The sequence below is a fragment of the Dromiciops gliroides genome, chromosome 1 (genome assembly GCF_019393635.1).
Source record: "Dromiciops gliroides isolate mDroGli1 chromosome 1, mDroGli1.pri, whole genome shotgun sequence".
NCBI classification, from domain to species: domain Eukaryota; kingdom Metazoa; phylum Chordata; class Mammalia; order Microbiotheria; family Microbiotheriidae; genus Dromiciops; species Dromiciops gliroides.
Window position 1 is genome coordinate 353,935,726 of NC_057861.1, and position 15,882 is coordinate 353,951,607.

Here is a 15,882-nt window from a genome sequence, read left to right on the forward strand (position 1 = left end):
ACCTCTGAATTTAGATAGGTTAGTCCTCAGATTACAGAAACATGGCCCATACTATTGGTAGCCTTTCTATCTTTGTAGAATTTTCCAGAGCTATGCTATAACTTGCCTAGTCTTAAAACAATGACAAAAATCCAGCATCCCCTCCAGGACAAAATGAGGTATTGAAGCAAAACATATTCATTACCATGATTCCCCAAAGTGCTAGGACTCTAGCCAGAATGCCTAAATTGTTTTCTCCCCTCAAGTCCTACTCAGATGCCTCATCACAGCATGGAGCTGAAACTGAACCTTTGAAGGTGATGATTGTGGAATGCAAGCTATGGAAGGTCATGTTTCTGACTACTTAGAGATAATTTATGCAAGTATTGGCTATGCTGGTTTTATACTGGTTTAATTCTAGAGAGTCGAAAATCTATTCATGAGTGCATCCTTTTACTTACATTTTGTGCACTGGCATAATGTTTCAAAATACCTCGTTATTTAGTTGGTTAAAAGTATGTGATGGCTTCTGAAGACATTTGCTTTCCTAGCCAGAGGAAATTCTACATGAATAACAACAGCCAAAACATGATTAAATTCATTCATTTATTCATTAAAATGATCAGCACTTATCAAGCTCCAACTATATTCCTGGACTTGTGTTGGGTGCCAGGGATATGAACACAAAATTCAAAATAGTTTCTTCAAGAGTCAAAATAGTCTTCCTTCCTGGGGTAGCTCGGTGGCGTAGTGGATAGAGCACCGGCCCTGGATTCAGGAGTACCTGAGTTCAAATCCGGCCTTAGACACTTAACACTTACTAGCTGTGTGACCCTGGGCAAGTCACTTAACCCCAATTGCCTCACCAAAAAAAAAAATAGTCTTCCTTCAAGACAAAATAGTCTTCCTGCAGGATTCTTACATTATACTTCAGGGATCAACAGGAACACAGATAAGCAACAACCAAATTTTTTTTAAAAGACAGGGTGTTATGTCATTAACAACTGAGTAAATCAGAATAATCTTAGTGCAGGAAGTGTCACTTCAGTTGAACCTTGAAGGAAGCTCAGAATTCTACAAGGTCAAGAAAGGGAAAGGGTGCATTCCAGTTATGAGGAATAACACCTATGTAAAGGCATGAAGATAAGAGACATGAATTCAGGTTGGTGACTGGTAGCACAGTAGATACAACTCTGTGCCTAGAGTCAGGAAGACCTGAGTTCAAATTCAGCCTCAGACACTATCTTTGTGAGCCTGGGTAAATCATGTAACTTTTATTTGCTTCACTTTCCTCAATTATAAAATGGGGATAAAAAAGCACCTACCTTGCAGGGCTTAAAATGGTAATTGGCATATAAAAGCCTCTGTATAAATGCTTATTTCCTCCCTTCCCTTTCTAAGGCTGTCTCTCTATCCAGTAAACTGCAGAACACATTATTTTGTTGTTATTATCATCAGTATTACTAGTATTATTGTTAATAATTTTATATTTTATATATTATCACATTATACATAAATATATGTTTTGTGCATTTATATGGTATTTTAAAGTTTGAAAAGTATCTTTAAAATGTTCTCATTTGATTCTCCCAACAAACAACCCTATCAGGTAGATATTATTATTATTATCATCACTTTGTAGATTAGGAAACTGAAGTTCAAAGAAGTTGTGAATTATTTAAATTGGACTTGTGTCTTCCTAGCTCTACAGTCAGCATGCTATCCACCGTGCTCTGAAAGAGAGGTGGGACATTATGGATATGAAATATAACATATGGTATCAGACATGGCCAATAGTTTGATTAATTTTGCTTAATTGTGTTTCTTTGTTAGATATCAAGAACACTGACAAAAATAAATACAAATAAAAGAATAAAATTAAAGGAACATTCAAAACATCATTTTGAATTTCTATTTCATTTAATTATCTCTGGAATTAGTGAAGTGTCACATGCCACTAATACCAGCTTGACTTTTATCTTATGAATGATCTCATTTGGATTTCTGTCTGTAAACTGACTCAAGATAAGTATACATTTTTCTGAAATGTTATCAATAAGATTAGGGAGATTTTCTCTTGAATCAGTTGCATCTTCAAGTCTTCTCATGGTTAATAATAAAACTATTCTTATCATTGTTATCTGAAAAATGCCTCATTATTCCAGAGAATATCTGTACTGCCTGTTGTAAGGGTATACTTATTTTTTATAATGGCTGTCTGTGGCTGAAAAACAATAACTTAAAATGAACTGAGTTTTTCATTTTTCTATTGACTGTTTCTATATTACCCATATAACAGGTTTGATTGATCTTATTATCAGTGAGCTGAATGTTAAAAAAAAGAAAAAAACAATCTTTATTGGTTCCTTTACAGGACAATGATCCTGTAAAAATGAAAATAAGTATTTGAAAAATAGTAAGGAGGTCATATTTTCATTGATTCAATTATCTGCATGTCTTGGGATGCTTAGAAAAATTTGAGCCCCATTTCTACTCAATAAATTTGCTCCTTCAGTGCAGGAACAGTTTTTATTTTTAGTTTTTCTATGCTAGGTGCCTACCAGAGTACCTAGTCAGAGTACATAGTCTACGGTTAGAAAAATGTCTGTGGCATTAAGTGCCCTTTGAATTTAAACATAAAAATAAGACTGAAGTCCTATGTCCTTATTAGACTCAGAATAATGGTCCAGTACACTAGAAAACGGAAGCTATCCAACTCTTTACTTGTTTCTTTTAAAGATGATCATAACAAAAACCAAAACAAACAAACAAACAAAAAACCAAAATAAAATAAGAAACAAACCAACAAAAAAACTGAGTGGAGAGAAGTGGCATGACACAGTCACTGGAGGGCTAACTTCCAGTCCAGTAGACCTGCCTTCAAGTTCTTTCTCAGTCACACAATGACTGTGAGACTGTGTAAATGACATGACTTTGTCTCCCAGGTGGGTCTTTACAACTCTAAGGTACAAAGCAGATGTTGATATGTTCTGGTAGAGAAAGCTTTCCAGAGGGAAATCCCTAGAACTTTGAAAGCACCTACCTCGTTAAGAAATAAATGGAAAAAAGTGTTTCCAGGGAAATTCAGGAAGAAATAATGGGCTACTTTAGATGATCAGTAGTGTATTTGAAGGATGTCCATGAGGAAAAGAAAGTTCTGTCTGCCTAATGGTCTCAGAGTCTTCAATTGATGACTAAAGCTTTCACCTTTTAATCAAATGGTATTCAAGAAAGAAAATCATAACTGTCTTTGTCATGTTAGAGTCTACTGACTATTTGAGACATTATACAATGAAATGATAGCAAATATAATGAGTGTAAATTGTATAACATTTTACTGTTATCATATTTCTTCTCGGAGAAATCACTAGGGTTCTCCAACACAGTCTTAGAACAATATCACATGGTAGTATCAAAATCTATCTAGTCATTTTTATGGTGTATAATTCCATGTATAATTATCTATTTTTCTCATGCTCTCTTCTTTCCCTTTATGTAAAAACCAACCAAACACACCTTGAAATAAATGACTCCCTGTTTCTTGAAGATTTTGCCCAGGAAGTGGCATATGTGACTATTTCTACCAACATGGAAAGGTTTTTGAAAACAGCTTTGGAAAACACATTTATTTTCTAAGTACTTCCTTTTCTAAATGAAAAAAAAAATATTTTTTATGAGGTTAGTCACAGGGTAATGAAAAAAATATATGAGTATGTATGTATTTGCACACACATACACACAAATATTTACACTTATGCATATATGTACAAGTGTTTTAATATTTATTTAAAATCAATTAAGTTTTATTTATTAATTTGAATTAAATAATCCATTCTTCCCCTCTTTTGATGATCTCCATATGTGTATACACATATAAATTTTGTATGCACATATGTATATATACACACATATGTGTGTATATATGTATACACACATTTTGATACTACTGTGAGATATTGGTCTAAGGCTTCCCCAGAGAACCATAGAGATTTTTCAAGAAGAAATATGATAACAGTAGAATTTCATATTATACACACACATACATTTGGACACAATCAATTGAGAGAAAGCGTTAATATCAACAGAAATTGGGAAAGGCTTGTTGAAGAAGTTGGTCATTTTTGTTAAACTTGAAGTTAACTAGGGAGACCAGGAAGTCAATATGCAGGAGAAAGATCTGGTCATAGGATACCACAAGTGAAAATACTCAGATTGCTAAAATAAACAATGCAAATTAGTTTATATTAGCAACTGAATTTAGAAGAATAATAATTTGGAGCTCAAGGAAAAAACCCATTTACTGAGTATATAAAATTTTATGATTATACGTTAATCATTCATACAGAGGAAATAGAAAAAAGGGAAAATGCATTGCAATAAAAAAAACCTGCAAGTTTTTGAAGAAAAAAGCAGGTAGAAGAGAGGGTAATATCAAATGAAAAAAAAAATCATAGCATTTAGAGTTGAGAAGTACTTTAAAGAATTTCTATTTCAATTCCTTTCTCATATGAAGAAAATGTGACCCAGAAAGGTTAAAGAAGTTGCTCATAGTCATAGAAGTCGCACTTAGTAAGTAGCAGAGACTTTCTTGAGTCACAGGTCTTCTTTTGCATATTCAGTATTCTTTTACATGCTGGACTCTATTCAAAGGTCCTGGTAAATTTGCATAAAATCAGATAACTACTTAAGTTTTTGTAGGTTTTTAAAAGTGTTATAGTATTAGCATGGGAAAGTGAAATGCAGAGATCTGAATTAAAGCTACATTAGTAACATCTTTTCATAACCAATGTCTTTAAAAAAAACAAATTTGGAGTTAATTTATCATACTAACAACTAGTTTTAATAGTAGCCATATTATTTGAACAATTTAACTTCAAGATGATTACATTTGCTGGCCATTTGCTTAATACTCCAAAATATATTTCAACTAAACCATGCTTTGCACACATCATAAAGCAATATCTGATAGGAAAAAATCAGCTTAAACAATGTTAAATTTTACTTTAAGCAAAAACAGTTTTCAGATTCTTCAGTTATATCATTTTGATTTTCTATTTATGATAGCCTCTCTTTTTCATGTAACAAAATAAATTCATTTATGTTTGTGTTTTATATAAACTAGATTTGGAAAAGAATGTTTCTTTTTCTTTCAGATTCTTTTTCCTGGGTGGATTCTACAAATTACTTTCAATGTAAGGCCTCACATTGAATATATATGTACATATGTATGTGTATATACATATATGTGTATAAGAATGTGTGTCTATACACACACACTCACATACACACACACAGCCATATACAGACACATATAGGGCAGTTAGGTGGCAACAATGGTTAGAGTGCCCAATCTGAAGTCAGAAAGACTCATCTTTCCAAGTCCAAGTTTTGTCTAAGACACTAGTTTTGTAACCCTGGGCAAGTCACTTGAGCCTCTTTGCCTCAATTTCCCCATCTGTAAAATGATCTGGAGAAGGAAATGGCAAACTACTCCAGTATCTTTGCCAAGAAAACCCCAAATAGGGTCATGAAGAGTCATACACTACTGAAAAAATAACTGAACAACAACAATAATAACATACAAACACACATATATTCAAATTGAATATATATGTTTATATAAGATATATTCAATGTATCTTTATCTATCTTTCTATGTACCTGTATAGTTCTGCAATAATGTGACATATGAATTCCTAAAAGAGTAACCCACAATGCAAAACCATGCAATAAAAACACTGGGATTAAAGGGAGAATGGGGTTAGAAACGTGAATCAAACAATTCATCAGTGACAGTCTTATGGAAAAACATTGTATCCAAGAAACTGATATGGAAAATCTAAAAATATTAGTAATCAAGTACTCACTTATATTTACCAGTAAGATGGATTTCATACATGTCTATATAGTTGTATATGCTTTCCCTGGATGTGTGTATATATAACATAGAAACATGAATAAATGGAAAGTAATAAGTATAATACATATATATTCTAAACTGATAGGTTAAAGTAGATTGTTATAAATTAGACTTGTTTTTATTGTAATTTAGTTTCATTTTATAATCATATTTTATGATAGACCTTAAATTATAACATTCAGAATTATCTTTACTAATTTATTCAAGATATCTAATATCAAATGAGATAATATTTGTAAAGCACTTAGCACAGTGCCAGGCACACAGTAGGCACTATATAAATGCTTATTCCTTTCCATTTCCCCAATAGAAAAAAATCAGATATAAATAAGCATATACATTTATAAACATGCAACAAACTCCCTCCACCCCCTCAAGAAATATAGTTGAAGTGTATTTGTGTGTGTGTGTGTGTGTGTGTGTGTGTGTGACCTAGGTGTGCACCATTCCCCTAGACACCTACCTGGCTGAAGCTCTGGATAGCAGCTCTGGCTTGACTGCTTCGAGCTGGGAGTTGGGAAGGTGTTGTTTCACCCAGGGCAAGGGTCTGGTTGCTATGGTAGCTGGCTGAGTACTGGAAAGACCCTTCAGGTTTGGAATTGAGCTGAAGTGCACTCTGGGAGAGAAGGCTGGGCCCTGAATTGAAAGTAATTTGGAGCAGTCAGTGAGGGTGAAGCAGAAATGACATGTATTATTTAGAGTAGCCTGGAATTATCATATGCACACGATTCTGGCCATCTAAGTCTTTGACTCTAAGAACTAAAATCAAACTGTATAGTTGATTTGAATCCTAGGACTTAAGTTATATCTTTTATAGGTTTTAAAAGTTACAAAAAATAAGTATTTAAAATTATTCCAATGCTGACCAACATGGAGAAAGTTTTAACAGTGAAGTTAATTGGAAAATGAATAATTTTATTGGTTCTTACATTATCATAAATCATTTTCATTTGAAAGTATATCCTATACTATATGCTTCCTAAATTTAATATCCTTAATTATATCTATTTAATTCAATGAGCAGAGAGGTAAAACAATCATCTGGCCTTCATCCTTAAATAATACCAATCAGTGATAATTTCTGCAATGTAAAGGGGTAATGTAACACTTCAGTGTCCACAGACATGACAACTTTGAAAATATCAAGAGCTCTTTATGCAGTAAAAACCCACTTAAATATCACTAATCTGACTAGTTTATTATCTTATCTTTTCCATCTCAGCAAAACACAGTATGAAATCTGAGAGGAAATAGTGTTCAACATGGGGATTGTCCAAACTACTGTGATGATGAAGAGATAAGAATCACTCTACTTGCCTAATCATTTTATCATGATGTCTACCTAAAAAAATATTACATTCTTAAGGAATACTTGAATAAGAAGCTTGCTGAATGATACCACCACTTACAATCATTGTGTATACTCAAATCAGTCAATGAACAAAGATTTATTAAATACCTACTGTGTACAGAGCACTATGCTAGATTCTGGGGGAAGATGAAAAGTTTATATAGGACACAATACTCATTCTTAACAAGCCCACAACCTTAGTAGAGAGATGATAGTCAGGCAAAGCAACAGGCATTCATTAAGTGTCTACTATGTTCTAGGGACCGGGCTAAGTCCTGGGGATACAAGGAGAGGCAGAAAATCAAACCAAAACAAACCAAAACAAAACAATCCCATAAATGCAAAACCATCCTTGGGTTTGAGGAGATCACAGTATAATGATACAATAGAGATAGCTATAAATCACAGTTACATGATAATTGAATTAGAAAATTATAAAACAGTATTTTGTGAGGGCTGAGTGAAGTCTTTGCCAAAAAGGGGGGATGAAGGAAGGTTTCTCAGAAGATTTGTTAATGGACTAAAGAACAGATAGTTCCGCACAAAAAGATAGATAGGGAATTTCAGCACAGGGAACAAGCCTAAACTAAGGCATGGAAGTGTTGCTAAGGCAGGGTTCTTGTTGGGTGGTTAGAAAACTATTCAATCTGACTAGTATTTAGAATGTGTAGAGAGTAATAATATGAGAAGACTGAGAAAAATATGGTGGTACCTAATAATGGAGTCCTCGAATGCCAGTAAAATAAATTTGAGCTTCACTAGGAAGGTCATAGTGAACTTACTAAAGAATTTTGAATGTCAAATAACATGACCAGATCTCCATGTTAAAATAAAAATGATGATTCTAGCAGTGATATGAAGTATGGATTAGAAGAGAGAAGTTGCAAAGGGTCAGTTTTCAATTTGATGGAAGGAAAAATGTCTTAATAATGATAGCTTTCAAAGTTTAGCCCCTAGAAGTAATGAGTTGCCTATCATTGGATGTCTGCTGGATGTCTTTAAGTGATGTCAAGTAGATGACATGTATGCCAGGATATTGTAAAGAAGGATTCCTATTCAAGGATATGTTGAACTATATGGGCAAGGGAGAGAGAGAGAGAGAGACAGAGACAGAGACAGAGACAGAGAGAGACAGACAGACAGGGAGCAAGACAGAGAGAAACAGACAGAGAGAGACAGACAGAGAGAGACAGAGACAGGGACACAGACACAGAGAGAAGACAGAGACAAGAGAGAGAGGACAGAGAGAGAGAAACAAGACAGAGGGCGGGAGAGGGAGGGAAAAAGAAAGAGGGGGTGAGAAACACAGGGATAGAGCAAGAACATAGATGGATAGATGGGTTGAGACATATAAACACAAAAAAGATTTTGATATTGATAATGGTCTTTTCTAAAATGAATTTAATGCTCATCAACAGGTCAAAAAAGAAGAGAAATGAGAGTGATTACCATTTCAGAAGGGGTAGAGGTGAAGCATAACCTTGCAATGTAAATTTCCTCAAATTATTTCAATCATAATGCAAAGGAGTCACTTTCCAGTGCAAGAAAGAAATTGTACCTGCAAGAACTATTCTGTCCTTGACACCATTTCTGATACTTCACACAATAGTGCCAATTCTAGTAGCAGGTAGTGACTAAGCTTATAATTTCATTCTTGATTTCTCTTTCTTAAAATATGGCTTTAGATGTCAAGGTGAATGTCCAAATTTGACATTATATAGAATACTTCACTGAAAGAATTTTTCAGTGCCTTGAACAGTATCATTTTATGTACCCTCTTGAGGATTTATATATCTTTTTCTAGCTTCTGATTGCCTTTCAAACTTTGAAACACGGTGAAGGGAATTGTAATGAAGTCATGTAATTTAGCCAATTAATTTATCTCATTTTAAAATCATGCTATAATAAAATATGTTTTGAATTGAATAATTTTTTGTTGGATAGCTTAGGAATTTAGCTTTTAGGTATACCATGGTTTATATGGACAAATGTACTGCAATTTTCAAAGGATTGATTTACAATAATGATGATGGTGGTGGTGGTGATAAGGCCAGGCTGTCTTATATAGAAGAGGTACATAATAACAATAGCTGAGATTTGGATAAAACAAATCTGCATTTATTCCAACACAAGGTCAATTTGTGAGCAAATACAAGATCTTGGATTCCTAGATTACTAGATTTAGGATGGAAAGAGACTTCACTTAACAGATGAGGAAATTGAAGCCCATGAAGTTTTTGTGACTTGACAGAAATCACACAACATGGAAGTGGCAGAGTTGGCCAACAAACAGATTCTCTGACTCCACATCTACTACTCTTCTGTTTATGCCCCATTGATTCAAACCCAGATTTACTGACTTTCATTTCCATTTTCTCCAATACCATACACTATATTTTTGCCGCTAACATACCCCTGTGACCATGGAGAAGTCATTGTACTTCTCTGGGCCTCAGTTTCCTCATCAGTAAAGTGAGATGATTGGGGAGCAGCTAGATGGCACAGTGAATAGAGCACTGGCCCTGGATTCAGGAGGACCTGAGTTCAAATCTGGCCTCTTACTAGACACTTACTATCTGTGTGAAACTGGGCAAGTCACTTAACCCCCATTGCCCCACAAAAAAAAATAAAATGAGGTGATTGGACTAAATGTTTTTTTTCTAGCTCTAAAATTCTTTAATTTGGAGTCAAACTCATTGAATGCTCCTTGTTCCCCCCCCTTTCCTCTGTGGCTAGCATAAGAATACATTTTTCTTTCCCCCGGATGGTGAGGAGCAGTATAGAATTCAGGAGATGAGGAATAGGAAGACACATTGGGAGGTAGAGGATTTCTCCTGCTCTGTTTCAGCCTATACTCACCACTGCAAACCATGACTGCCAGAGATAAAATCATTAATTGGAAAGGATTTGAGATCTTAAGATTAATACACTCAAATGGAAGAGGTATATGTTGCATTATTTAGCTAGCTATTTGCTATATTTCAGTATATTTATTTTTCTACATAAGATTTTCCTACTCAAGACTGAGTGATTTAAAAAATAATTAGGGTTAAATGAGACTATGTATTTCAAAATCTATAACATTTCTGGGATTCAAAAATTGGGTGGCTAACTAGGCTGGCTAAATTTGTTTATAAAACTACCCCAATAAGTATTAATAATAATAATAACATAGAATTTTTGCATTTATAAGGAAATTTTCCTCACAATTACCTATAGGTTAAATAGTGCTAGTATAATTATATCCATTCTATAGATGAAGAAATATTCTTAGAGAAGCTAAACCTTTCTAGGGTTATAAAACAAGTTACTGTAAGAACATGGACTTCACCCTATATCTTCTCACTCTAAATCTGGAGTTCTTTCCTTTATATGGCTACTCTTAATTTATTCCAGAAATTCAATCATAAATTAAGTATTTGAACTTCCAATGCAGTTCTCCTCTTCCAAATAATGATACGCCTGATGATTAGGTTTATAGTCCTGTTTATAAACTGCTGTTTTAAAATGCATCTTATGTACTTTACTAATGGACCCTAACTAGAAATATTTCAATATGGGATTATGTTCAGGATGCCATGATTTATTTATATTTCCCATATGATCTTCCATCTGCTGGAGAGAAGATTCCACTATCTCCAAGTCCCTGATTGTGGCTTCACTCAACTTGAGGCTATGGATTGGGAACTGGGGAAAGGTAGCATCTGAGGAAGGGGAAGGATAAGAGATGGGGAAAGGGGATGAAAATGAGGAGGAAAGGATGGGTTTCTGGTGTAAGAAGCAGTGATGGATATTTAGGGATAAAGAATAAAGTAAAAAATGTTGAGTATAGATCATTCATCTATGGAGCAAAAGCCTTTATCTTCCTCTTCCTAAAAATAAAGACCTTTTCCTTTCCTTCTAGTAAGAGACCAGAAACTGAGTGCTATAATAACAGCAACAATGTGTCATGATCAATTGTGATAGACAGCTCTTCTCAGCAATACAATGATCCAAGACAATTCCAAAGGACCCATGATTGAAAATATTCTTCACATGCAGAAAATAGAACTGTGGATTCTGAATGCAGATTAAACCATACTATTTTTACTTTTGTTTTTGTTTTCTTTTTGTTTTTTGAGGTTTTCCCCTCTTATTCTGATAACTTCTTTCACAACATGACTAATGCAGAGCTATGTTTAATGTGATTGTGCATATATAACCTATATCAGATTATGATTTAAAAAAGAAACTGAGTGCTAGACAGTGGCTAGTGTGTTTTCCTTTCTCTCTTCTTCCCATTCCCCTCTTCTAGAACTCACACTACTACTTTAGACCTATTGCCAACTGTCCCAGCAAAATGACACTAAGAACTACATGGGGGTGGTTAAGGTGAGGAAGAACATTCCCTGGCAGCAGCAACAATGTCTCCATTGATGAAGGGGAAGGAGAGATGGAAAGGTAAAGGAAAAAAGAAGAAGGAAAATCCTCAAGTGGCAGTTTGGTGTATTGAGGAGGGAGGCAGTTCCTGGTTGGTGCTTTATAAGAGACATACCTAGGTATATGTAAGTTTCATTCTGCTAATGAGTATAATTATGCCTTAAAATATAGTACACCCCATAAATGGTTTCATTTCCAACTGAGTCATTATAGTCTTGGTCTATTTTAGTCCATAATTCCAAAGGGGATTACATCTATTTATATTGAATTTGTAATAATTTTTAAAAAATGCTCCTAGGACATGAAGACAGATGTTACTGAAAAACCTCCCCCAGGCTCTCCCTTGCCAATTTCACCAGTACAATATATTGCTTAAGTTTTCTCCCTAGCAGGGATACTGGGATTGTACTACACTAACCATAGTTTTTCCTTTCCTTCCCCTTGTGACCAATAAATGGTCAGAAACTGACTGGAACTAAGGATACAATTTGACACCAAAGTTTTTCTCTGTGCACAGTTAATAAGCGGATCACAACCAAAGGCTTCATATCATCCACTGTTAGCTGAGCTAAATGGCTTCATCTTTGTATTGTCCAATGCTTTAAAATAGCTATAGTCGGGGCAGCTAGATGGCACAGTGGATAGAGCACCAGCTCTGGAGTCAGGAGTACCTGATTTCAAATCCAGCCTCAGACACTTAAAACTTACTAGCTGTGTGACCCTGGGCAAGTCACTTAACCCCAATTGCCTCACTAAAAAAATAGCTATAGTCTTTCCCAAAAGAAAAATGATTATATTGAATTCCATAACTTCAAAAAATCTAAACTTTTTACAGTAAGTGATAGTTTAAAGGTGTTTATTACTTGGAAAGTTGGACTCCCTTTTGAGCTGCATTATGACTACTGTAGCAGTAATTAGAGAAGACTAATTCATGGGTCTGATTTAATTTTCCACTTGACTTTGGCAACTGAATCACAGTGCTAGAGCTGGAAGGGGCCTCAGAAGCCAGCTCTACAACCCTTTCCTTTTACAGGTTGTGAACCTAAGATCTAGGAAGGTTGGCACATAGGTAGTAACCATCCCAGAGGTGGTATTGGGTCTCAGAGTTAGGACTCTTTCCATTGTCCAAAATTGCCTCTCAGAGGATGTTATGTGAACCTAGAGATCAGGTCTCTTGGGCTATCTTCAGCTCATACCTAACATCTGGAAACAACCCTAGTCACCTAGAGATGATTATAAACATCCTGGAACTCATCCACTAACTCCAAGTTTCAGGCAGATTGGATTATTGTTCACTGTACATGGTATCACATCTCACATTTCTGCTCCTTTGTAGAGACTGTCTCCCATGACTGGAAGGCTCTACCTCCTCACTTCTGCCTCTTATCATTTAAAACTGTTCAAGTATCATATGCTATTAGAGGTCTTTCTTGCCTGTAACCTTCCCTTCCCTAGCCCTTAGTGCTTTACCCTTCCTTTAAACTTATCTGTATGCAGGTACTTTGCCTCATGTGAACTCCTTGAGAATAAGGAGTTTGATTTTTTTTTGTAATTATCTCCCAAGAACCTAGTATGATGTTTTGCAAAAAGTAGATATTTAGTAAATGATTTAGTAAAGGCATTCTTGAGCCATAAAGAATTGACATGTTCACAAGGGACTACATATCAGGAATACGCTTGGGTGCCCTCCCCGATTTCCCTCCAACAAATATTTGTTTTCCCTATGAGGCAAAAAAATTTTCTCTTAGATCTGATTGGTGCATGCCTGTCAACACAGCTTTTGTTCTCCTAAGGAGATTGAAAAATCCCACTCATGTGAGACCATCTAACTTGATAGATGAAATTTGAAGACCACATGAATCATTAGATCCTGCTCTACTGTGTAGATGTTTCCAGATGGAATCAAGGGAGGTTGCAACTACAGTGATGGGCAGTTAGATGGTACAGTGATTAGAATGCTAGACCTAGAATCAGGAAAACCTGAGTTCAAATCCACCCTCAGATACTAGCTGTGTGACCCTGGGGAAGTCATTTAACCATCCTTGCCTCAGTTACTTATCTGTAAAATGAACTGGAGAAGGAAATAGCAAACCATTCCAATATCCCTGTCAAGAAAATCTCAAATGTAGTCACAAAGAGTCAGACACAACTGAAATGACTGAATAACAATAACCATAACAGTGACTACAGAAGTTACGTTCCTTCTAGCTTGTTCTAACTTCTAGCTTGCCATGTTACAGGAAAGTAAATCACCTCTTATTGCTGTAATAACGTGTAAGTGCCTCAATTAATCCCAGTATCAAACCTATACTAAGAGGATACTACTGGGCCAGGCCTGCCCCATACACCTTCTAGTAGTCACCAAGGTGGTTTTCCTTTGAGTATTTTTAAGGGGTCAGTTTCAAAGCCTACTGTTGATATAGTAGGTATTAAACAAGAGAAGAAAGGAGATGCTAAGGATGTGCCATGGCTAAGTTCTATCCTTACTATACCTCTCTGAGGTTCTGTATAGAAACAGGCCATCAAGGCCACTTAAAACTTCAATAAGATAAGGTCAAAACACAGATGTTAAACAACAACAAAAGCCACTACAGAGCAAGATAGATAGGTATGTGCTTAAATTATTGATCATCCTTAAGCAGATGCCTATTCTTCCCCTGCTGTTGCTTCCAGGGTGTGCAGTTTGCATGTTAATTCATTTTCTGTTTTCTAAATATAGCAGTAAGATTACCTATTGGAAACTATGAGGTTCTCACTACGGGATACTGACATGATCATTTTACCATCTTCAAAATAAAATTTAAATTGTGACATCTAGGTGGTGCAGTGAATAAAGCAGTGGCCCTGGATTCAGGAGGACCTGAGTTCAAATCTGACCTCAGACACTTGTCACTTACTAGCCATGTGACCCTGGGCAAGTCGCTTAACCCTCATTGCCTTGCAAAAAAATAATAATAAAATAAAATTTAAATCAAAGGCACAATATATGCTCTTCAAAAATGCTGGTTCTGGGCAGTAAGGTGGCACAGTGGATAAAGCACTGGCCACAGGTTCAGGAAGACCTGAGTTCAAATCCGGCCTCAGACACTTGACACTTACCGGCTATATGACCTTGGGCAAGTCACTTAACCCTCATTGCCCTGCCAAAAAACCCACAAAACAAAATGCTGGTTCTGACATAATTGAAACTGTTACTCTTTTGTAATTATTTCTTTAATCATTAGATAGTGAATTCCTCAAGTGCGAGGACTATCTTTTGCCTCTGTTTATATCCTCAGTGCCTGCCTCATATTTGTTGTTGTTCAGTCATTTCAGTCATGTCTGACTCTTCATGACCCTATTTAGAGTTTTCTTGGCAAAGATAGTAGAGTACTTTGCCATTTCCTTCACCATCATTTTACAGATCTATCCACTGTACCACCTACCTGTCCTCCTGGCTCATATATTAAGTACCTAATCAATATTGATTGTGTAACGATTGGAATGACACTATCTTCTAGAGACTTACTGTAGGAAAACTCCGCCATGAGGAGAAGGCACTTGAGGGCAAGACCTGACTTTTCTTTGGCATCAGGAAGTGACATTTGCTTGTGGGAGGAAGAGGGGGTGAGGCTGGCACTCTCGCGCTTTTTCGTCAGGACTCTCATGGAGAGCAGAGCAGGAGAACTGTAGCTCCCTAAGATAGATAGATGAATCTAGGCCTTTCTCTCTTCACCAAATTCTTATTCTCCTTAATAAATGCTTAAAAGTCTAAACTCTTGCTAAAGCTTATAATTTGTTGGCAACCACTCATTAGATATTTTAGACAGACTAGCTAGCTAGAATTTTAGTGCCTTACAACTGACTGACTTTGATCAATACATATCTTGTAATTTAAAATAACTATAGCCAACTCAAAAAGATTATATTATATGGTTACATTAATTAGCTGCCAGGTTTTATTGATTTTCCCTCTTCAAGCAAACTTTCTTATCCATCTTCTTAAATTTAAATGATCAACAGCCTAGTTGAAGCCTCCATTACCTGTCAACTGTGCTACTATGATAATCTTCTAGTTACTTTCTCTTGCTTACAGTATCTTCTCCCTCTATGCAGTATTATATTCCTCAAGAAACATTTGACGGGGGCAGCTAGGTGGTGCAGTGGATAAAGCACCGACCCTGGATTCAGGAGAACCTGAGTTCAGGTCCGGTCTCAGACACTTGGCACTTAC

At 35.6% G+C, this 15,882-nt stretch overlaps 1 protein-coding gene across 6 annotated transcripts in view; it reads right to left on the reverse strand.

Annotated features, from left to right (window-relative positions):
• Positions 1–15,882, reverse strand: part of CTNND2 (catenin delta 2) — a 1,127,657-nt gene that overhangs the window by 506,259 nt on the left and 605,516 nt on the right. For all 6 annotated transcript variants that reach the window (XM_043973915.1, XM_043973925.1, XM_043973939.1 and 3 more), the window contains one exon: positions 6,363–6,535. In XM_043973915.1, coding sequence (XP_043829850.1) covers positions 6,363–6,535 — 173 coding nt within the window. The remainder of the gene's footprint in view (positions 1–6,362; positions 6,536–15,882) is intronic.